This window comes from Anas platyrhynchos, chromosome 22 (assembly GCF_047663525.1).
Source record: "Anas platyrhynchos isolate ZD024472 breed Pekin duck chromosome 22, IASCAAS_PekinDuck_T2T, whole genome shotgun sequence".
Classification (NCBI taxonomy): domain Eukaryota; kingdom Metazoa; phylum Chordata; class Aves; order Anseriformes; family Anatidae; genus Anas; species Anas platyrhynchos.
The window spans coordinates 6,605,107-6,628,857 of record NC_092608.1 but is presented as its reverse complement, the minus strand read 5'-3'; the positions used below and the strand labels follow the sequence as shown (position 1 = coordinate 6,628,857).

General features: G+C 42.2%; 1 protein-coding gene across 4 annotated transcripts; it reads right to left on the bottom strand.

The window, feature by feature from the left end:
* Positions 1 to 501: 501 nt before the first annotated feature.
* On the bottom strand, positions 502 to 17,925 carry LACTBL1 (lactamase beta like 1). Of its 4 annotated transcripts, XM_072026744.1 has the most exons (8): positions 16,958 to 17,925; positions 16,330 to 16,392; positions 12,987 to 13,131; positions 11,846 to 11,955; positions 9,069 to 9,226; positions 7,896 to 8,143; positions 6,318 to 6,423; positions 502 to 3,251 (listed from the first exon to the last, which is right to left on the bottom strand). In XM_072026744.1, exons 2-8 carry the CDS (start codon positions 16,372 to 16,374, stop codon positions 2,273 to 2,275), a joined length of 1,791 nt encoding a protein of 596 aa, XP_071882845.1. In that variant the 5' UTR covers positions 16,375 to 16,392; positions 16,958 to 17,925; the 3' UTR covers positions 502 to 2,272. The 4 variants fall into 4 exon arrangements, with proteins under 4 accessions (XP_071882845.1, XP_021124843.4, XP_038022639.2 ...); XM_021269168.4 differs by lacking the exon at positions 16,958 to 17,925 and having other exon boundaries at positions 16,330 to 16,419; XM_038166711.2 differs by lacking the exons at positions 16,330 to 16,392; positions 16,958 to 17,925 and adding an exon at positions 15,589 to 16,288 and having other exon boundaries at positions 12,987 to 13,128.
* Positions 17,926 to 23,751: the final 5,826 nt, after the last annotated feature.

The window sequence follows — 23,751 nt, the reverse complement described above, 5'->3', positions numbered from 1 at the left end:
TCATTTTGCCGGATGACAGATGTTTAAGCAGAAGGAAAGAATTAGGGATTTGTTGATGTATGATACAAATGATCGAAACCTTACAGATTTACAACCAAGACTTTTCAAGCTGCCTGTAAATTTATGCCCTCTTGCCATGCTTATAGTGATGTGTTGTGGCTTGATTTCATGTCATACGTCCCTCTTGCTGAAGCAAAGTGAAGTCAGTTGTAATACATCATCAGCTAGGAGCAAAGGATGTTGTAAAGGGCTATCTTGTCAGGAAGATTTTAGGTCAGGAGTGATGTCATGACAGTAGCAGTTTTTATCTTAGCACTCAGACTGCAGACTGGATTCCTCAAAATGAGGCAAAAATAATCATGTATTTAACAAGTTTGTGGGTAGGAGATGGCAGAAGCTGGAACTGAGAGAGCCACAACACAATAGAGTTTAGACAGAGCTCCTGCACCAAGCTGCATGAAAAGCTCTACTAACCCTGTAATGTGCATGTCAGGAAGTGGTGTTCCAGGTGGCAACGCTGGCATAAAGTGCTTTGGACTGTCACAGAGTGAGTAGGAACTGCTCCAGTTAAGGACTGACACCTGCTAAAATGGGGCAACTATCTTGTAGTCAGACATTGCATCTTGTGAGCTCAAAGCCTGGAGAGCACTCTTGTGTCAGGCCTGCCATGACACAGATTAGGTACCTCTCTAGGAAATGCCATGATAGTGCAACATAACTGTCTGCAGCCTTATTTCTGGTCATGATCATACATGACTGCAGTGAGAACTTGCATTGAGCTTATTGTTGTTGCAATAACCCAAATTAAATACTTTCATATATGAGGATGTACAAGGTATGAAATGTGATCACTTAAAAAGTCCAGAGGAAACCAATACAGTAGCAACCAAGACTGACTGTAAGGCAAAGCTTACATAATTCCGTTTGTTTACCAACAAACTGAAACTGTCTGAAAAAAAAAAAAAAAGCAGGGAACTGAGTTTGCCAATCAAATTTCTAGGCCTTCAGTGATGGTCTCTCTACTCAAAACTAAAGTTGAAAAACTACACACAGAATAAAATCAGGGAGAGACAAAAAGAGAGATGAGAAGCAGGGTGATTTATTTTTTCATCCTCATTAAGGCACATCCACTTGCAAGACTGAACAAACATGAGCATGTCGTCAATCTGCAAGAGGATCCAGCCTCATACAAGTACCTGTGATGGTATGGAAAATTATGATCTCTGAAAAGTCTTTGATTGTGCTAGTATGCCTTCCCTTTTGCACTTACTCCAGGATTTCCATGCTGTACAGTCATTACCATACTTCACAGTTACGCTATTTATATTAAGGTAACAGTTACCTTGCTCTTACTCTCTGTTTTTTTTTTTTTTTTGTTTTGTTTTTTTTTTTTTTTTCACTTCTTTATTTTAGGCTCCAGTTACAGCTGCAATCACAATATTCTGAACTTGGAGCAGATACCCTGCCCAAAATACTCATAAAGATTTCCATGCACTCCTCTATTTAAGTGCCACACTCAGACACTTGCCTGTGTACTGAGATAGTAACAAACCTGACTCCAGCTGGAATATACTAGAATGTATTCATATGACCCAGCTCACAGGAGTGTGCTTCAACTTCTATAATTAAGTACTATAATATCCTTATTGTGACCCCAACTTTTGCTGAAATCCATGGAGCCAAGACATAACCATATTGCAGTTTGCCCCTTTCATAGTTTTTTTTGAGGTGACCCAGGAAAGAAATAGACCCCCACTTCTCAGGCATCACAAGCAGAGCCTGGTATCATGCTGGTGCCATTTTCCACCAAACCCAGATGAAGAATTTTGTTCATGGGAGCTGGGTTCATTAACTGCCCGGAAAGGACCACTGGACTGAAGAAGAGTTTTTTCTGAGAAACACAGGAAATTCCCAGCCCTTTGATGGTACCAGTCAATCACCGCAACGGTAATTATACAGGCAGTAAATGTGTGAAGACCTAAGTGCTCAAGTTTTTTTTATGACACACAAACACCATCCATCCAGCACATTCCCACTTATTGTTTCTGTAGGCATCCTCCATTGCTAGCCAGCCTGTCATGCAGTGCCAGGGGTGGCAAACCATTGCAATTATTTTAGAAGTGATACATGACATATTTGTTGGACAAGGGAGTCATTTGCCAGCATCTTTCCCTTTCAAGCAGCATCCATAAAGCCACGTGGACAGGAGAGTCTGGTAAGATGCAGATTTTGAGCCATCTCCCAGGAATGGTCAGAAAAGGAGAAGGGATATTTAGCTATAGAATACAGGTTTACGAAGTACACGCAATACATTGTATGTGTTCAGGCCCGGTGCATCAAACCCAGGAGACAAACCCTTGCGATCAAATGGATAAAAATTAAAGAGCTGCCCATTCTGGGTCTCCAGTGAGATGGAAGCAGAACCAAGATGCAGAACACAAGGGAACTCCTTGTCAAAAACAACTTGGAAGACACGATCTTCCAGGTGATGGAGCTTGATTGTCCGGTATTTCTCAGGGATCAGCTCTTCAACGTGAGGCCCAAACTGCTGCATGACCAGCACCCCACCAGGTCCAACTTTGATCTCATAGAAAGTCAAGTTGGAGTAGGTATAGTAGCCAACATAAGGGACTGGACTTGGAGGAGGAGACAAGGTTTTCTCTGCCTCTCTGAATGCAGTCTCCATGGCAGTAATCAGATACTCATATGTCCGAGTTACAATATCTTCACCTTGAGGCCTGGGCCCTGCCATCAGTACAATGAAGCTCAGGCGGAGTTTGGGGATAAGTGAGAAGGTAGCTGAATATCCATCAAGGTCTCCGTCCTTCCTAATGACATCATAACCCAGTTGCTCATTAATCTCCCAGGGTGTGCCAGTCTTGTTAGCGAAGTATTCAGTGGAGCACTTAAACAGAGGTGTCAGCATTGTCTTCACTGTGTCAGGCTCTAAGAGACGACGGTGATAGGTGCCTAAAAAGACCATTGCCAGCTTGGCAAGGTCAGCAGCTGTGGAGTACATCTGGCCAGAAGGCCTGTACCAGCCAAGGTCATAGAGGGGGGCTGGCTGCTGGCTGCCATAGAAACCCACAGCCATTTGGGATCGGATCGGTGGTGTGATGTCGAAGCCAGTGTCCTCCATGCCCAAGCGGTCTAGGATGTTCTCTGAGATCCAGCGCTGGTATTGTCCCTCAGCTGCATGGTCAGCTAGTACATGCGCCATCAGTGAGAAGGCCAAATTGCTGTAGTGGCATCTGAAAAGAAAGGAATATATCTGCATCAGCCTTACCTCAGTGATGCAGTGTAGGTATGACTTTGTTAAAACAATGGCTAGGTCTCTTTCATTTGGGGAATGATTGTGATTTTATTAGAGAAAGAGAAAGAAGTGAGAAGGCAGTGACAGAGAAAAAGTGTTGATGTCTTGGTTTGTGATTAATTCAGGAAGGAGAAATTTCTTACATGAACATCAGCTGAGCTATTTAACTTCTAAGGTTCGAAAGCAGGCCAGAGATGGAAAAATCAAAATCAAAAACAAAAACACCAAAAAAAAACCACAAACAAACAAACAAACCTTTAAGCAAAAACCTGTATATTTGCATATCCTGACTTACCGTCTAATAATTGTTCACATAAAGAATGTCTTCATTCTCTCCAAGAGCAGAGTCAAGAGTTAGACATGCTTACCTTAAAGGTCTCAAAATCCCAGGTGAGCCTCAGGAGATTTAACATGGTGCAATCACTGAAGGACCTAAGCTATCTTAAGATAGGAAAAGCACTTAAAAAGCACTTAAACATCTCTAAAGCAGTATCCTGCAAAGGTGAGTGATTAAAGACATCTAAGTGCTTGAGTCAATAATATACACAAAGGACATTAAGACTTTACACTTGAATTAAGTTTAAAGACATGAATGGACAATTTTGTTTCAAAAAAAAAAATATAAATCAGTGATTGTGGTTTTAACATTTGATATTTTTTAAATGGTGTGAAGATACACCTCATTAAGGTCTATTTGGATTATAAATTTGGAGCCACTTCAACTACTTCCAGCTCATCTAGATGAATAAAATCATGATGTGTACATACATATTTTACCTCAGGAATAAATACACGTAGGACTAAAAGTTTATGTCAAAAATGGGCTGAAGTTCAACATTCCCAGAAAAATATATTATCACTGAATGATAGAATAAGTAGTTGGAAGGGACCTGCAAGAATCACTGAGTCCATCTCCTGGCTCTACACAGGACCACCCAAAAAAAAAACCATACATTTGAGGGCTTTGTCCAAATGCTTCTTGAACTCCAGAAGGCTTGGTGCCATTCCCTCCAGTTTAATTGCTGGTCTCTGGACAGAAGAGGTGAGTGCCTGCCCCTCTGCCACACTTCGTGAGGAAGCTGCAGGCCGCCACGAGACCTCCCCTCAGTCTCCTCTTCTCTGGGTTTAACAAACCAAGTGACTTCAGCCATTTCTCATACGTCTTGCCCTCTAGACCCATCACCATCTTTGTATCCCTCCTTTGGACACTCTCTAATAGTTTTATGTCCTTCCACAGAACTCAAGGTGAGGCTGCACCAATGCAGAGCAGAGCTGGACAATCCCTTAGCAATGGACAATCCCTTCCCTATGGTTGATCCTTTTGGCTGCCAGAGCACACTACTGACTACCAATTCAATTTGCTGTTGACCAGAACCCCCAGATACTTTTCTGCAGGGCTGCTCTCCAGCCTCTCGTCCCCTAGTCAGTATATATACCCAGGGTAGTCCTGTCCCAGGTGCAGAGTCCATCAGTTGCTCTTGTTGAATGTCATACTGTTGGTGACTGCCCAGCCCTCTAATTTGTCAAGATCTCCCTGCAAGGCCTCTCCACCCTCCAGGCAGTCAGCAGCTCCAAATTTAGTATCATCTGCAACCCTTTTATTACACATTTAAGTCCTCTCTGCAGATCACGTGTAACAATTTCTTACCCTTCTTGAAAACCGGGACATTTGCAATCTTCCAGTTGACAGAGACCTCTCCAGACTTCCAAGGCCATTGAAAAATAATTCAGAGGGGTCTCGTGATGGCATCAACCAGCTTTTTGAGTACCCTGGGATGAATTGCTGGCAGTTTTCCTTGTATTATCAAAGATTTAAATTCAATTACTTCATGGTCACTGAATGATCAAGATGGCCACTGATTGCCACCGCAGTCACAAGACCTTCTTTGTTTACAAGCAACAAATTAAGCAGCTGTGTGGTATTCCCAGTTAACATCTGGGAAGCTGAGGTCACCCATACGGACAAGGTCAGATAATCTAGAGATATCCCTTAATACCTTATAGAATAATTCATTATCGTCCTCATCCTGGTGTGATGGAAAATTCAGTTTTCCATAGCAATGCCTATAAATTTCCTTTCAGAAGAATGATATGTGAGTATATCCAGTGAAACAGAGTTAAAATAAACAATACGTGAAGTAATAAGGGGTTCAGATACTGTGAGTAGATGTCGTCACATATCTTAATGGTGAGCATGATATATAGATACCAATGCAGATAACTTTTCCATTTGGTACTCAGGTGCTTAAAGGTACATGTATTCTAACCTCCTACGTGATATTGGACAGAACTTCACACAAAGTTTCCAAGACCAAACTACTAATCCGTTTTCAGAAAGAGTTTTCTAAGCTTACAGGCTTCATGTGATGTAGAATCCTTAGTAACCCTACGCTAATTATTTCTGAATATAATTGTATTCAGAACATATATATTTCAGAATTATATTTCAGAATATAATTTGAATCACTAAACATTTTGCAGACTTTATTTATTTATTTTTTAGTCTAAATCTTTTCCCTTATCCACTGCCCATTAGCTCTTTTTCATAAGTTTGGTTGTTTGACTGCAGTTCAGGTAACAGACTTTTAACAGACTACATAAATTGTAAACAACTGTTAGTAGCATTTATAAGAGATATGCAAATTTCTACAGACATAACACAACCTTCAGTAAAATCTATGATAGTTTAAATTCACTGGTTTAACTTGCCAGGTCACATGTGAAAATCTGTACCTTTCACACTTGGTTCATTGGACCTAAGTATGTTGATTTAATTTGCCCCATCTAGGCTTCTCACTCAGGCTCTATCCTCAATAAAAAAAGAACCTGGCACCTCTAAAAGTAACTCTTTTCAACCTAAGACAAGTGTATTTGTAGATGGGTAAACTGAAGCTTCTTCTAGGAATAACTGTCTTTTTCCATGGGACATGGAGTATACAGGTGAGATTAATTTCAGTATGGAACATGAACCCAAACCAAAAGCCCATAGGTGAATACATCTGACCTGGTTCCAGGATCAGCAACCAAGACATCATCTTTCAGGAGAGCCAGAGCATCTTGTGTATTGCCTTTCCACAGCAGGGTGGTAGACCGCAGCTTCCTGGGCAGACCTGTACCATGGAGAAGAAACATCCCACAATTTGACACCGGTTATGGTCCCATGCTCTGGTTTGGTTTGGGAGAGAGTTTATTTTCTTCATTGTAGCTGGTATGGTGCTGTGTTTTGGATTCAACATAAAAACAGTCCCTTCCCCTCCCAGCCCAAGAGATTTCCAGCTTTCTTTTGCCCTTCTAATTCTCTTCCGTGATACAGCTGGGGATAGCACTGGGAATGTATGGGGAGGGTGAGCAAGCGGCTCCGTGATGCTTAGCTGCCTGCTAGGGTTAAACCACAATATCCAGGAACTGTTGGGAGGACAGGTCTCACTTCTGCTGGAGAGCCATTGCGTGAGCTTGAGATGCAAGACACCAGATGACGGGGAACTACAGCAAGGCAGGGAGCTGCAGCCCCAGCACAGTCTACTCCTGCAAGAAGTAGCCACACTGGCTTTGAGCACTCCTGAGAGCCAGATAGAACCAGGCAGAGTTGGTGCTCCTCAAGACATAATTAGGATGGCTAGAGCAACACCACCATGGCCAGGAGCTGGGCAGCCTTGTGCAAAGACCTTCCTTTCAGTCTCCTACTGTTACAGGCCACTTTGTGTTTTCTGTCTTTTAAACAGATATATTTCCAGACTTTGGTCTCATTAGTCCTTGGAGAACCCTTATTTGGCTGGCTTCAGGTGATGCTCTGCTTTGTATTGAGGTACTGCAATTTGCCTACAGATTATTTTAATCACAGGTCCTATTTTAGGTTATTTATTCCAATCTGCAATAATGCAAGTTCTACAGAGTTCAATGAAACTGCTGCAGGAGATCTCAGCATGGTGTCTTTGACCAGTATATTCTGGAATCCCCAAGTCAAGTATTAAAAGCTTTATTTCAAGAGGATCTTTATCTCCAGGGTCCTGTGAAATCTTTCCACCTTAACATTAGATTTTCCCAGGTTTGAAAGTAGCAGAAGATTAATAGTCGCCTGCCAGCAAGTACAAAGCTATTAATAGCTCAGGAATCCCAGATCAGAAAGCACACTGACAACTAAATTTAGCTCAGCAATCTAGGTCTATCTGATCAAAGCAGAAATGTTTGGTGCCACTTTGACCCTCAACTCTATATCTCAGAAAAATAGGAGCACTCCGGGCTGGAGTACAAAAACTGTTATGCAATTTGAGACTGATTTCAGGTCAGGCTACAGCGTTGAAATAAATATATATTCACCTTGTATGGGAAAAAAATTTCCCCTGCCCACAAAGCAGCTTGGCCCCTTTCTGAACAGGTGGCCTGGAGGAGTTCCAATAACCGCTTCATGAAGCTCCTGATGGCTTGATTCCAAGGGTCTTTCCTGACCTCTGAGAAGTGCAGATGCCACACTGATAAATAGCCTAAAGAGCTGTCTTTTTAATCCCTGACCCATGATCTGTTGTCTCTGTGGTCTCTTTCAAGTGGCACAGTGGTCTGCAGAGAGCAAGTAGGGATGCCTCACCTGAGAGCTGGCTGGCCATTCTACGCAAGGTAACAGGAGATGGCTTATGTGGTGTTGAGCCTTTTTCCAAAAAAATCAGCCCATCTGCTGTATATCTCTGTTCTGATTCCTTGAACCTTCCCAGAGGATTTTTAATGGCAAAATTCTGGACATAACGTTCCAAAGGGTCATCCAGAGATGTGACTTTCCCTTCTTCCCACATCTTGTACAACATAATGGTTGGAAAGATCTTGGATACACTGGCAATTCTGTTAAGAAACAAACATAAAAGTATTGAGAAACCCATGAAACAAAACAACAGATGCTCAGTACGAGCAGTACTCAGTACCAAACTGACCCACTACCTGTAGACTTACATGCCAATACCTCTATTCAGAACAGAATGGCTAACATACTGGAAAGTAGGTTAGGTTAATATCCTTAACTCTGGCCTTCATGGTCTGCTATTCAACATTCTGGAATAGTCTGCATAGGGTGGAGGCTTTTTTGAATATGTTTCGGCAAAAGAACACATTTTAACTGCACTCTTCATTTGAATTGGTTATGCTGAATTATGTGGTTTCTTTTGTTCAGTCTACATGTCCACTGTGTGGAAGACGTGGTGCACAGTCTTGTAGCATCTATGATGTTTACACGATTAAATGCAACCCCAATCGTGCATTGGGTTACAGAACTTTCCTCTGCACAGCTTTTGAGCCACTCTGCCCCAAGCATGTAGTGCTGCATGGGGTTGTTGTGGCCAAAGTGCAGTTCACTTAGCCACGATGAACCTCATCCTCTGCCCATCAACCCAACTTGCTCAGGTCCCTGTGCAGGGCCTTCCCACCCTCCAGCAGATCAACACATCCCCCCAGCTTGCTGTCATCTGCAAACTCGCTGAGGGCGTGCTCAATTCCTTCATCCAAGTCATCAATAAAGATATTGAAAAGGATGGGCCCCAACAGTGACCCCTGGGGAAAACCACTTGTGACAGAACAGTCAAGTTTGGAAAAGGTCTTCTGGAAGAAATAGCATGAGGTCCTCTATGCAGGGATTGTATTATGATACGGGGAGTGTGTGCGCATCTGTTAATCACAGCTACTAAAACTTTTCAAAATTGTTCACTTTGAGGATAACATTTGACAGCATGCAACCCATATGTTTCATATATAACATAGTAGAAACAGGTCTCACCTGTAAATAGTATACTCGTTCGGCACCACTGAGGAGGGATCTGAGCCATTCTTCTTTCCAAAGTTGCCTGTCCACAGTACAGTGTCATTGTAGATAACAATGGCTGACATGGCAGGGAGACCAGAGCTATGAATCTTTTGCCGCAGCATCATATCTACCTGGAAAATGATAGGAAATGACAAATATCCAAGTGAAGAGTATTATAATGCATATGCTCTGTAACAGGCAGAACTAGATGCAGCAAATCAGCCCTACTTACTGTCAAGCAACTGAGAGTATACACAGCCTGGTGATTTTTCAAACGTGTTTTGCCAAAAGAACATATTTTATCTGTCCTGCTCCTTTGAATTGCTTATGCTGAATTATGCAGTTTCTTTCTTCAAGTGTACACATCCACTGTTCAGAGGAATATGGTGCTCATTCTGATAATATCTATGATGTTTATATGATTTAAAAAAACACTGAAACTCTAAAAATTGCAATTTCTTTCTTCTTAAATTTTATGGTGCACCTGTTATTTACACTAATATATAGGTTCAAATATGTATGAGAAAAAGATCCAGACCTTTCAAATATCCCATGATATTTTACATGCCATCAAACATGCTAGAGCTAAAAGTCTTGTTTAAACTGCACTCAGAGGAACCGTGCTGACACAGAAGGCTGTGATTGCTTTTTGCTTCCTATTGTTCCAGGGTTATATAGACTTAATCATCCACTGTGCTCCCCCCACCTCCTACAAAGAGAATGCATTACTCTTTTATGACTTTCTCAAAGCTGTCACAGTATCATTAAGTTTGGAAAAGACCTCCAAGATCATCTGTTCCAGCCATCTGCCTACCACCAATATTGCCTACTAAACCACGTCCCTACGCAACACATTCAACCTTTCCTTAAACACCCCCAGGGATAGTGACTCCACCACCTCCTTCGGCAACCCGTTCCAATGCCTGACCACTCTTTCTGAGAAGAAATTTCTCCTAATTTCCAACTTAAACCTCCCCTGGCACAACAGAATCACAGAATCACAGAATGATTGAGGTTTGAAATTGGTAGCAATAGGCTTAGGCACTCCCTGGAGCCAGAGACCTGAACAGCTGCAATTCTGGGGAGGCATTCAGTCTGGGTTTCCAGTCTTTTTGGCAAGAGCTTTCTGCCTGGTGGACACCATGGCTGGATTTGTTGTCTGCAAGGCAGACATCAGGTGTGATGGTCTCCTGAGAGGGAAGGGCTACTCTGCCCGTCCTGTTTGCCCTGCCTGAGCAACCTTCTGCTCGAAAAGCATGCCTGATGCTCAGGCAGAGCCTGAGATGATCTGAAGACAATCTTTAGGCAATGGTGTCTAAGCCCCTGTCAATATCTATGTCTTCCTATATATTTAGTAATCAGATTCTCTGTGCTTTATTTAATTTACAAAATAGAAATAGTTTCACTAGTCTGTTTCAAAGAAGTTAGGAGGTGTTTGGATACCTTATTTCTGGGGAGGATATAGAAGGGAGGTTTGGTGACTCTTGGTCACTCGGTGTCCTATAACCTCTCTGACTTAGTTCTAATTGAGTAATAAAATACCATTCTATAATAACATCAGAGACAACAATAGAGACTTAATAAAATTGAATGTGAAGTGATAGCAATTGAAATTCAGTGTAGACAAACTGATGTGCATGTAGGAAAACAACCCTAACCACACATACACAGAGATGGGCAATGAGCTGATTGTTAGCACTTGGGAACAAGACCTTAGGTCTATGATGGATGTTCCTATGAAAACATTTTCTCAGTGCTCTGTGACAGAAAAAGAGATAAAACAAATATTAGCTATTATCAGAAAGGCAACAATAAGTAAACCAGAAAAGAGTACTTTGTCATTGTATAAATCTCTGATCCAATTGCACCTTGAATATTGTCTAGGATTCTGATTTCCTGCATCTCCACAAGAGTATGCTAGAACTGCAAAGTACTCAAAGAAGAATGAAAACAGCAATCACAGCTGTGGGACAGCTTCCTCATTATAACTAATTATGCTAGGACTCTGCAGCCTGGAAAAAGAGACAAATGGAAGACTATATCATATGATCAGGGTCTACAAAATCAGGCATGTCCTGTCAAAGCATGGTTGTCCTTACACTTCATACAGTCAAGGCAATGCTACATGATTTCCTCATTTCAAATAGAGCCTACTAGAATTTCAAACAGCATTACAATGTTAGAGAAAGCATATCATACTGAGAAAAAACAGGTCTCTCCTTCATTCAAATGCAGGTTTCCTTCCCCTTCCCAACCCCCTTCCCCTTCCCCTTTCCCTTTTCCTCCACTTCTTTTTTGAAGTTAGCTACAAGAGCTTTTGTTTTGTAAATGGTGGCAGGCAAGAAAGCCAGTAAAGCAATAAAATCAGAAGTGATGGTCACTGGCTAATAGGCACTAGTTACATGAGTCAACTGCTTTCAGGACATGAATGATGCAGTGACAAGATGCCAAGAACAAGAGCAGCTGTCACTTCTGCTGATGTATGCTCACCAGAACTTCTGATGGGCAAGCAATAACATAAATTCATCATAGCTTATTATTTGGATAAGTTATCTGCCTATGGACCTGTTCTGTATGGTCACTGAAGGAGTTTTACATACCCATTTGTAGATTCATGTGATATGCTTTTTCTCTGTCCCCTACCTCCTTCCTCAGTGATGCTCTGAGGCAAAATGCGTATTGGCTCCTATATACCCTTCAGAACAGTAGTCATGAAATATTTCTCCCCCAGTTCCCTTCTCCTCACAGACCTTCTCCAATGCATCCTTCAGAATGGGGACTGGGTGGTCCAGTGGTACTGGTTCTGGATAGCGGGGACACATCTGCACAGCTTCTGATCTTACTTCCATCACAGATGGGTCTGGAAAACAGTTCACAGATAGTATACGTGACTTGAATAGACATACTGAAAATCATAGAGTCATCAAGAATCTCTAACCTCATCCAACAGTCAGCACTAGCTTTATTGACTGCATTGTCCAAAGCTGAAAGACACTTCTGCACAGAAAAAGAGAATCTGGAATTGTTTCTATCTTGGATACTACAGGACATGAAGAGATCATTTTTCTCTGTTATTGCTCCTTCTAGAGGGCAATACGAGGCTGGGTCTACAAAAGACCGTGGAGACTATTTGTTACTGGATTTAGAAGCAGTAAAAGTGCCATGTCACTGTCTAGAGGTGGGTCTGTGTTTGGGTTAAGGAAGACAGTGTTGTCCCATGCATATTTTAACCTCAGAAACTGGATGTAGAAATGAATTGTAAGTGCCACCCAAAATTGAATACAATTTCAATGGTTAATAGAATACATTTATATCAACTAGTGTATTTGCTGTCTTCTGAATTAACTGTATCCTGCATGGGGCAGAGACGTATCTTAAATTTGGGGGGGCAAGCAAAGATCTTTTGATTCAGTGCAGTATGAAGTATGTAGTATGACCCTGGGACTTGAACCAGTTCAAAGATCTAAGATTAGAGGAATATGGTAGGATTAGAAGAATATGGTAGGAAGCAAACCCATGAGATGAACTACATGGTAGGGTGTGAAACAGAATCCATTCTAAATTGGAGTGATGTTTACATTAAGATGCAAAAAAAAAAAAAAAAAAAAAAAAAAAGGAGGGAAGGCATGTGAAATAAAATGTCTTTTTCCTTGGTATATCAGTTAATCTATGTCGAAGTCAGAAGTATTGGCAAATCCATCCATGAGCTATATTTTCTTGTGATCATGAGTTCCTCTGGACACCAGAAGAGTTAAATGACATCCCATCAACCCAATTTTCTGTTCTTGCACCAATTAGCATGTGGTAAATCTGGGTGCTGTCAGGTCTTTGGGAAAAAATGTCCACTGTGAAAAAAGCCTTTACTGGTCAGGCTTAAAGCTGTTTACTCACTGGGATCCAGTTTGGGGAGGCTGTACTGCCACAGGAAGCAGCCTGTCATAGCTACAGACAGCAGAAAGAAGAAGATGGCCAACACATGAATCCATTTCACTTCCATAACAATGAACTTGAGGAGGCCCCGGCTGCTGGATTCCTGCTGTAAGGAGAAAAGATATCTCAGAGTAAAAGGGAGAGGAAAATGGTCTCTCATGCATGCCAGTGAGGTGAAAGGCACACTACATCAAACAATAACACTACTGCAGGGACATGGACTAATCCCAGTACTCCTGTGACACCTAGCTTGGCATTCTAGACCACGTTGTAATTATTATAATTTATAATTAGAACCAGAGGTGACATCTTGTCTTTCACTGAGCTTTTCAAGACATTACTCTCCTCACCTTTTTGGCCTTACTGATTCTCTCAGAAGAACAACACCCACACACCAGCTGATAGATTGCCTTTTTCCATTCCTGCAGGTGAATTTCATCAGCCCAGACTGGCAGTATTTTTTATAGCTCTCATTTCATACCTTCTCAACCAGCATGACTGGTTATCTATTCCACCCCATCCCTGTTTTTGCAGAGTCCAGCATCTGTTCCTGGCAGCCACCAGCCAGATACAGCTTTTATAAAATAATGATACACATTTCACCATGTACCATGAATGATAGAACTTTTTCACTTTCTATTTTGCATGTGTAATTCCCATTATATTATGTATATTCCATAATCTTGACATTTTCAAATGTCATGTTTTGGAAAACTGGCTAATATTTTAGGTTGATGTAGATCTCACAATACTGGAGACCATCAAGGTTGGGGAGACCACCATATAAACGTTAAAGAAAAACAAAACAATGAACAGATGACAAGTGATTAGGTCCTTAAGCATGAGCTCTGCTCTTTCACTTACTGTGAGACATCAATAGGTTGCTTTTGAAAGCTTGGTGATTAATGTTATATAACAAATGGCCTGCCATTTACATCCAATACTCTTTTTTTTTTTTTTTTTTGGTGAATTATAGGGTATTTCATGCAAGAGTTTCTGCAGTCAGCTGAGCCTTATCACTTACAGTAAGGTAAGCTGCAGAGCCACTTGCACATGGCTTTGTGGCTCTGTAAGGACCCTTCTGGGGGATCTAGACCCTGATGAAACTCTGGGTTGCAGTTTTGGGTTGCAATTGTGGCATACTTTCTGTACGAGAACAGAAAGATGCCACAGTTACTTCTGAAGCCCCTTAGTCAATTCAGGCATTGTCACATACATTTTGAAGGTGCAACATACTCCAGGTTCTTCCATAACATCATTAGGACTTCAAGGATGCCTTAAGACTATACAGGTTCCTGCAGACCCACTCAGCAGAAAGACCCACTCAGGCCTTATCCTGACACAGCACACATGCAGTCCATATTCTAGATATCAGACAAAGTCATGTATGTTCCTAGATAGAGGAATCTGTTTGGACACCATAAAGAGCTTCATTTAGATATAAACAATCTAAAACAGTTGGAACTAGGTCCTGTCCAACCCAAGCTGTTCTACAATTCATAGAGTGCCTTATCAGGCACTGAGGAGAAGCCTGTATAATATCTCTTTAACCATCCTCACACTGACAGGCTTCAGTTTATGCTGGAGTATGTTTCCTAGAGCTGCAATGAGATGCTGCTTTCCTGCAGTAAGGAGTTGGATAAAACCCTCTTTCCCCTGGAGTAGTCATGGGGTGATTTCCTTGAATCTATCTCCATCAAAATAAGGTGATTTCACCCCCAACCTGCAGTTTCTCAGATGATTTTTTCTGCCTTTTTCCCTGCTTTACTGAGAAATCCTGATTTCTGGGTCTAAGAGCATGAAAGGAAAAGATTTTCTGATACATACGTCATCTCACAAATGCCAGGCTCCCCAGACCACTAACTGAGGACCCAGAAATACTGACATTGAACATTGACATTGAAATACTGACATCCATTAGTCTAAACTCTTTTTTAATTTTTATTTTTCATTTTTTATTTTTTTATTTTTTATTTTTTTTATTTCCTTGTGGATGAAATGCCATGAAACCATGGCAATACTATGAAATTACAGGCATGGATATCTCTTCTGTCCACTGGACACTAAACACACAAAGTGCAACTCTAGATGTGAGGAATATTCATCATCCTGAGAGGAAAAACTACTCTCCCAGCCATCTTTCAGGAAAAAATACTCTTACTGCTTTTTCCCTGTACCTGTAAGACAGGCAGACAAAAAGGTGGATAGATACCTGCAAACAGACTCTTCACATTTCCCACCCCAAGATGTGTGTGATCTCACCTCTCTTTTACTTTTTTTTTTTCCATCTCACATACATTGCTCAATGATCTGCATTGCTAATCACATAAATACAACAAGGCAGGGCGAGTGAGGGTACCAAGCACTTAGACACATGAAAATGAATTCAAAAACATATGGAAACAAGATCACCCAGCTTCTCAAAGTTAAGTTAGGTGCATGCTCCATTTTTTTCCCCTGAGCTTTGAAAACTTATGATGGAGGGGAAGGAATGGGAGTTGCACACAGACTCAGCTGTACAGTATCTGCCCTCTCCCCATGCTCATCTAGCCCCAGCACATACCATCAGCCGAAGCTGTCTCAGTCCCAGAGGATGTGGTCAGGCATCTCAGTGTGTGTGTGCCATAACAAATCCAGACTGTCTGATCTCAGCCCCAGCAAAGGTGAAGCAGAGCTCCTTGCCATGCTCCTAAATGCAGCTGCTTGTCAGACAGGCACTGCTCAGTTACTCCAGCTGAAGTAGCCTTTGCTCCATGATGTTTCTGCTCCAGGTTTACCTGTCCATCTGACCCATTCAGACCCTCCAGAAAGTGCTGCTGATCTCCTCTGGGCAAGGAGATTAAGCAACAGGGACAGAATGGAATTTGCTCTCAGGAAAGTCCCTGAGAGATTGAATGTTAATTCTCTCTAATGCTTCTCTGCCATGTGTGTGAGTCACAGCTGAAACCATGAGGGCTTCACAATCTATTTATAACAGCTTCATCTCCTTCTGGCATCAGAACAGGAAGCGATTAACTCATGAGATGGACAGCCCCTGAGTTGCTCCAGCCAGCAGTCCTTGGGAGGGGGCAGGCTGAGCTGTTTGCAGGCAAGGGAGGAAGAGAAGCTTAAGCCAGGAGCTCAGGTACTCTCTGGACTTAATGCTGAACAGTCTCCTATAGTTTCCCTGCAGTGATAAACAAGAGAGTCATTCCCAGATAACAGGCTTACTAGATATAGATGTGGCTGGTTTTTTCCTTCCCGTTAGCTGCTGGAGACTCTGAAGAAAAGCGGAATGTTGTGATTTGCATGAGGTAAGCCTTACCCGCAGCTGTAACCCATCCATGGCTGTTGAGAATTCTCTTCTCATCCCTTGTGCTGTCCGTCTCTACAAAAAAAAGACTCATAAAACCCTGTGATGAAGGGAAAAGAAAGGTTAGTTCAGTTTAAAAAAAAAAGAGTTGGAACCAGGAGGAAAGCCCCATTAAGGAAAGCCCAGTCAAGGAAAGCTCTTCTGCTAACAGGGAGGGACTGGTTTTGGACAGGGATGTAAACCAAAGACCAGTCCACAGTAATGCCTTCTCTCTGTCTCTTGTTTGGCAGCATCTTGAATTCAGTGCAAGGGCTGTACTCAAGTTCTGTGACTTGTCAGTAGCGAAACCATCCTCATCCCACCTCCCAGACACAATGAATTGGAGCTTTGAGACCTTTAGGACTGACACTTTCAGTGCTCTCTCCACCTTTTCAGCCATGCTTCCTCTTACATAGCCAGTCCCTGAAGACCTGAAGCCCCTATTAAGTCTTGGGAATCACAAACACAGACAAGAAACTGTATCACAGATTTGGAAGTCTAGCGTGACTGTCACTTGCCCCCCAACAAGCCCCCTCTTGCCTTGCTACCTGTCAGCAGCAATTCAATAGGCAAAACCCCCTATGTGAGAGCTCTTACCAACCTTGCTGCTGTCCTCCGGGTTCCAACGATGATGAGTTTGGAGTTCCAGATGTTAAGAGCATCTGAAGCACTAATCCCAACAATCAGCCTCCCTGAACACAGATTATTTATTGGCCATGCCTCCTCAAGCAATGCTGCATCTGTCCAGGGATGCAGCCAAAAGGGAGTATTACTGGTGATTTCATGGCTCAAACAACACAGCAGAGTGGAAAACAGGGGGCTGCAAAAGCAGGAGGGGTTACCCACTGTAAGCTGTAAATATTCATAATGCACTGCTATTATTTTGTAAAGTACATTACAAATGCTCTGTGAAGAGGAGGGAATGATCATGCTCTCATTTAGGTACCAAATCTATGTCAGGAATAACCTCATGGGTCTTGTCATCCTGTTGTTTTCTTCAGATGTCCATAGATAAGGATATTCTCTTCAATACCATCACTTCATTTCAGTATCTCTGATGGTGGTCCACCCTCTGATGGTGATCAAAATACTCAAGTGGAGCCTATTCAGCTCTGTGCCTGTGCCCTAGATTTTTTCCCAAGTTTTTCTGAACAGGTACAGGTAGGTAACTCATGCTCTTTACATGTTACGTGTTGTCATCCCATTCTTTCTCCATTTCCCTCCTTTTTTATAGAGTTCATAAAAACATAGTTTTACAATCTCCATCTCATTGTGATCTGTAGTAATTCACTCATTATCTCCATATTTCTTGACCTTCACTCTGAAATCCATTTGCTCTGTGGTTTTCCCCAGCACAAAAACAGGCCTGCATACCCATAGCAGGGTACCAGTGTTTCTTGACTTGGAAGTGTTTCCTAAATTTCTCTTTCAAGTTTATTAATCACTACTTTACTTACAACTGAATGGCCTACCACTGACTCAGAGAAGGATTCCATCTTCAATAAACCTCTAAAAAGGAGGCAGAAGGGAAGTAAGAAGAGTTTGTGCCCACTCTGCCCTTGCTGAAAGTTTTCTTTCAGGTTTGCTCTCAGTCCAGCTACTCACTGGACCTCTGGGCTGTGACAGATTGTATGCAGTACCTCAAAGTTCCTAGATGATGTTTTTTCTGCCACCTCAGAAACCTGCTTGCTCATTTACCCCATCCTCTTCTCATCAGTCTCGCCCTCTGCAGTATTGCTGGATCCTTTCTGTTTGCTGTCTTTTCAGAGCAGTCTCTCAGATCCAGAGAACAGCAACTAGAATGGGAAAGAGCGTTTTTCCTCCCTTCTGTCTCTCAGATTTATACTGCATGTAAGTGACTGCACATAAAAGATTTTGTCTTTCATAATGCCAACTACAGCAAAGTGACACAGCCCCAGGTCAGTCCATAACTAGCTTTGACCTGGAAGCACCCAGGAGCCCAGACAAGTAGGGAATGACTACCAGAGAGCTGTCCAAAGGCTTTTTAGTTCTCTCCAGTCCCTTTTAGTTCTCTCCAGTCTCCAGTAAAGATCTTCACATGGCACGGACCACCTAGGCAGGCAGGCTGGCTGCATCCCATTCTGTTTCTGGCTCATTTGCAGCCAGCAAAGCACTGCTGCACAGCACAGACCTGCAAGGTGCAGACACAGGCTGGGGGTGCAGCAGGAGCTGGAGGGGACAGACCCAGGGCAGCTGACCCAAACTAGCCAAAGGGGTATTCCATACCACATGGTGTTGTGCTGAGCAATTAATATGGGATACTGGCCAGGGTGGGGGGACTGGCTGCTTGGGGATGGGCTGGGCATTGTTCACCGGGTGATGCGCAATTGCATTGTGCATCACTTGTTTGTACACATTATTAGTAGTAGTACTATTACCATTACTGTTATTATTCACCTTTCTTTTCTGTCCTAATAAATTTGTTTATGATTTATTATAATCATTGTATTTGTTTTATAGTTGCTGGTCACAATGTTGATTTATTTGCTCTCCGAGTTGTTTAATTTAACACATATCTTTCTGTATATGCTCCCTCTTTTGCTCTTTATAATCTCTGAGGGCTGGTTGAAGGTTGCTTTGGGTTTTGTCAATTTGTTGTACTATGTAACACTTGCTTATGAAAGCAGTGATAAAAGCAGTGGCTCTGAGCCTAATCTGGAATTTGCGCTTCAGCATTGCCCTCATTCATGTATTTCTGGAATAATCTCTTGAAAACTATTAAAAATCATGCTTTGTAACTATTGTCCTCCAAGAGTCAGTCTGTGGAGGAGACAAAGAATGACAGCTTCCCCTTCTTCTTCCCCCTCCCCTTCTCCTTCAGGCTAGTTACAATACCTATTGAGTATTTTGAATAATGTTGGATCTTTGGGGTGTCCCGCCAGCATATATCTATTGCTATATTGCTATAGCTCCTGAGTGTGTTTCTGTTTTTGTTGTTGTTTGTTTGTTCATTTGCTTGATCTTTCTTTCTTTCTTTCTTTCTTTCTTTCTTTCTTTCTTTCTTTCTTTCTTTCTTTCTTTCTTTCTTTCTTTCTTTCTTTCTTTCTTTCTTTCTTTCTTTCTTTCTTTCTTTCTTTCTTTCTTTCTTTCTTTCTTCCTTCCTTCCTTCCTTCCTTCCTTCCTTCCTTCCTTCCTTCCTTCCTTCCTTCCTTCCTTCCTTCCTTCCTTCCTTCCTTCCTTCCTTCCTTCCTTCCTTCCTTCCTTCCTTCCTTCCTTCCTTCCTTCCTTCCTTCCTTCCTTTCTTCCTTTCTTCCTTTCTTCCTTTCTTCCTTTCTTCATCAGGAATAATTTCACACAACCACAAGTTCGGAAGACAAGGCTGGGAAGACATGGTGAAGACACCAAAACCCAGCACAAGTAGAAAAACATCTCTGTGATGCAAAAAGCTCCTTCATGCCCATGCCCCACCTCTCGAGTGCTCTCTCAATGCTTAAAGACACTTTTGTATTTCCTTGTCTTTGCAGGCTGCTGAGGTTGCCCTGGGTCACAGGGAAGAGCTGTGGGCTCAGGGTAGAGGGCCCTGACCTGCCACAGGCCAGCATAGCCCCTAAAGCTCTGCAACCTCACAGGGGCTTCCCCCAGCCTGTGGAGCAATAAGAAAGCAGCCATGTCTGTGCAGTTCACAGCTGGATCCAGTTTTGGCTCCCTTTCCTCTTTCATACACGTCCCAGAAATCTGCAGGGATGATGGATTTTTACTGAGCCATTTCAAAGCTCTCTCATTAACTGCTTGCCAGCAGCCAGTTCTCTGATAATGGGTATCACCTCTGGAAATTGCAGCCCCATGGCAACAAGGAGTTTAATGGCTGTTATTCCTAAATGAAGGACACAGCTCTAGTAATCCACCTCTTATATCTAGCAACGTTCCTTAGAAATGATTTTCCCTCCCAGGTAAGGCAGACAGAAATACATGCATTTACAAGTATATTAAAGAGACATAGCCTGGCCTGGCCTGGCAGTGCATTTGTTAACATCGTGACTTTTTTTTTTTTTAATGTAGTCAAGTGAAGTTATGGGAATTCTGGAGGCCCTGTAAAAATTTAAAAGTTCTAATCTTCCTTGGAAGAAACAACAGGAAAACTAATTTCAAGGGCAGGACTCATTTCATGCTGGGGAGGCAGCACAGGCACTTCTCCTTACCACTTCCCAACCTGAAAAAGCATGGGGGTTTGGGGACAGGCCCTCAGGAATCACAGAATCACAGAACCGTAGGGGTTGGAAGGGACCTCCAGGGATCATCGGGTCCAGCCCCCCTGCCAAAGCAGGTTCCCTAGAGCAGGTTGCCCAGGTAGGTGTCCAGACGGGCCTTGATTTTCTCCAGAGAAGGAGACCCCACAGCCTCCCTGGGCAGCCTGTCCCAGTGCTCCGTCACCCTCACTGTGAAGAAATTATTTCGTATGTTGGGGCGGAACTGCCTGGGCTCCATTTTGTGGCCATGGCCCCTTGTCCTGTTCCCACAGCCCACTGAAAAGAGGTTGGCCAAATCCCTCTGTCTCCCCCCTCAGGTATTTATACACATTGATAAGATCCCCCCACCTGCAGCTGGACCCAGGCTGCTCGCTGAGGGACAAACAGCTGAGACAGCAGTGACTGCCTCTGCCCTGCCTCCAGGTACCTTAAATAGGTCAGCAGCAGGTGACCGGATGAAATTGCCCTTCATTTTATTGTAAGGGAGCTGCAGATGAGGTGCTTCCCCGTGGCTAACAGTGGGGTTTTTCAGTGGCAATGTAATGATTTTAATCCAGCAGTTTTTATTAACTCCTCAAGTACCGTATGCTTGTTCAGCCTAGCCCCAAAGCATCACCAACCAGATCAGGAGGATGTTGTCATCTCCCAGAAATGACAGAAATCACAGACCATGACAGGCCATGGTGGTGCCACCCCATCACTGGGGAGCAGGTGAAAAGCCTTTCTCTGTGCTCCCTCTGTTCCCAGCAGAGACCAGCAGCACATGTGGATGTCTGTTACTTTGAAGTTTTAGCCTGACGATGAAAATCTCTCTGTTTCTGGAGATAAACAGAGAACAAACCTGGTCTTCACATATCGCTGTGTGCCCATGGACTATCACATGGGAACTCCTTGGTCAGGGATGGCAGCTGAATTATTGTCTTGGCAGGACCAATAAGGTTATCTGAGATGGGTATTTCAGATCGTGGAGATAGTCAACAGGTTATAAAATTAAAGGAACAGAGAATAAACTTAGAAGATGAGCTGGATTATGTGAGATAAAATAATAATAATAAATAAAAAAAGAAGAGGGGGAAGGAAGAGAAGGAAGGGAAGGGAAATAAGTTAACAAAGGGATTAAATGAAATCTATGAAATATTGAACAAAGTGAAAAGTAAGTTTGAAAATAGCTGATAAATTCAGAAAAAGAAGAGTCAACTATGAGGTCAGATGGGTATTCTCAGACCTTTTCCTAAACAGGTCTCAAAAACCTCCATTTAGGTCTTGAAAACCCCTCAGGACACCATCTTTCAACAGTCGATTGGTGTATATAATGGGTGTGCAACATCTTTTTCTGTGGAGCTTTTAAATGTATGCTAACAGAAAAATAGTCAAAGAAGGGGCTTGCAATTTTGTAGTTTTTTTATAAGTTTCTTCCCTGTCCTATTTCCAATCCCCTCTTCTAGACTAACAGACAAAAATCTATGGGTCAGCATCAGAAAAGGTGATGAGAGAATGGCAAAAGGAGTCAGGAAGATTTTCAGACAGTTGCTCAGTCTTCAAAGAGATATTGGTACTGACATACACTTTACAAGCACATGCCTCCTAGTGGCGTTATCTATGTCCACAGGTGCATAGCTTTAGACATTTTAATTGGTCTCCCAGAACGGTACATACAAGGCTGTTTCAACCAATTTTAAGAAAAAAAAAAAAAAAAAAAAAAGCTACACATCTACACCCCACTGTGAGAAAGGGATAGAATTTAGTCAAATTGTTTGGATGTCACAGGCAAAGTCTACCATCAAACCCATAGTGAGGAACCTTTGCGAATATTTAAAATATTTAAATAGAATATTTTAAAATAAGCGATCTGGAAAGAAAAATAATAAAAAAACAATGAGCTTTTCTTTATAGGGCATAAGGAATGATACTGACAAAGTTGAATCCTTAAATACAGAGAGTCTAAAATACAGGGGAAATAGGCACATGAGCATACGCATATGTGTATGCACAAAATTGCACTTCTGAGTAGGTTTTGGAGAAGCCAAAATATAGAACATTTCTGTTCACATGGGACAAAAATATTAGGGGAAGATGAAGCTGTAATGATCAGCAAATTCAAGTGTATGAAATAATCCCCCAAACTGTTCCTTTTCTGTGTACCTGGTTTTTGGATCCAAAAACTGTCTATTGACAGTAGACAAAGTGAAGCTGTGCTGTTAATATTGGAGTGAGAAAAGGGGAGAAGAAATACAGACACAGCCTTTTCTGTACAAATTTAGTCTGTCAGTACTGTCTAACACTTGGCCTACTACCCACAGGACCTCAGCTCCTTCCACAGAGCTGTGGATCCCTGCTGTAATGTACCATAACACTTACATTGTGGCTCTCTTTTAATCCACTACTAAGTCATATGCAGTCACTAAGGCACAGAGAAACACTGGGTAACTTGCCAAGAGATTGATGGAATGTGGTAATGCTGAATTAAAAAAAATCTCTTATTCCTTTCCAAAACTGATTCTAACACTTGCTCACAAAGTATGTAGTATCCCAAATTGTGGTATCGACTATCCAGTTTACACACCACTGATTGTTAATACAAGTTTTAATATGCTACTTAAATTTTCATTTCATTTCCTTACAAACAGATTTCAAGCACTTTCTTAAATCTGCTTGATGAAAAGTTTCATGTAAGCAGAATTTCACACATATAAATACTGATGTAAAATTATCCTAATTGGCATTTGCTGTGCTGCTAAGAGAACCTTGTCTAAGATCATAGATAGGAATGTCAGTGCTGAATGGGGCAGTGTGGGACTGGGGTAAAGCAGACATTTTGGGAAAGGTCTTAAAAATCACTGCAGGACCTGACTGAGCTGGACATTTTTCCTAATATCCTATCTGAACCTATGAAGCTTGCTTTATAGTTTGGTAACACTGAGAAGAGTTTGGCTTCATTGGCTTTGTAATTGCCCTTTAAGTATTTGGGAGCTGTGATTACCTCCCCTTCAGCATCCTCTTCATCTGATGAAAGAAATCAACTCCTTCTACCTGTCTTCACAGGCGTGAAGACCTGCATCTGATATCCCTGACATCTTTGTCACCCTCCAGCAGACATTTTTGGTTACTTTTCATACCCTTTTTGATCTGGGTGGAGGGAGAGGGCATTGGGATTGAACATACATAGAGTACTTAGGATTGGATAAGA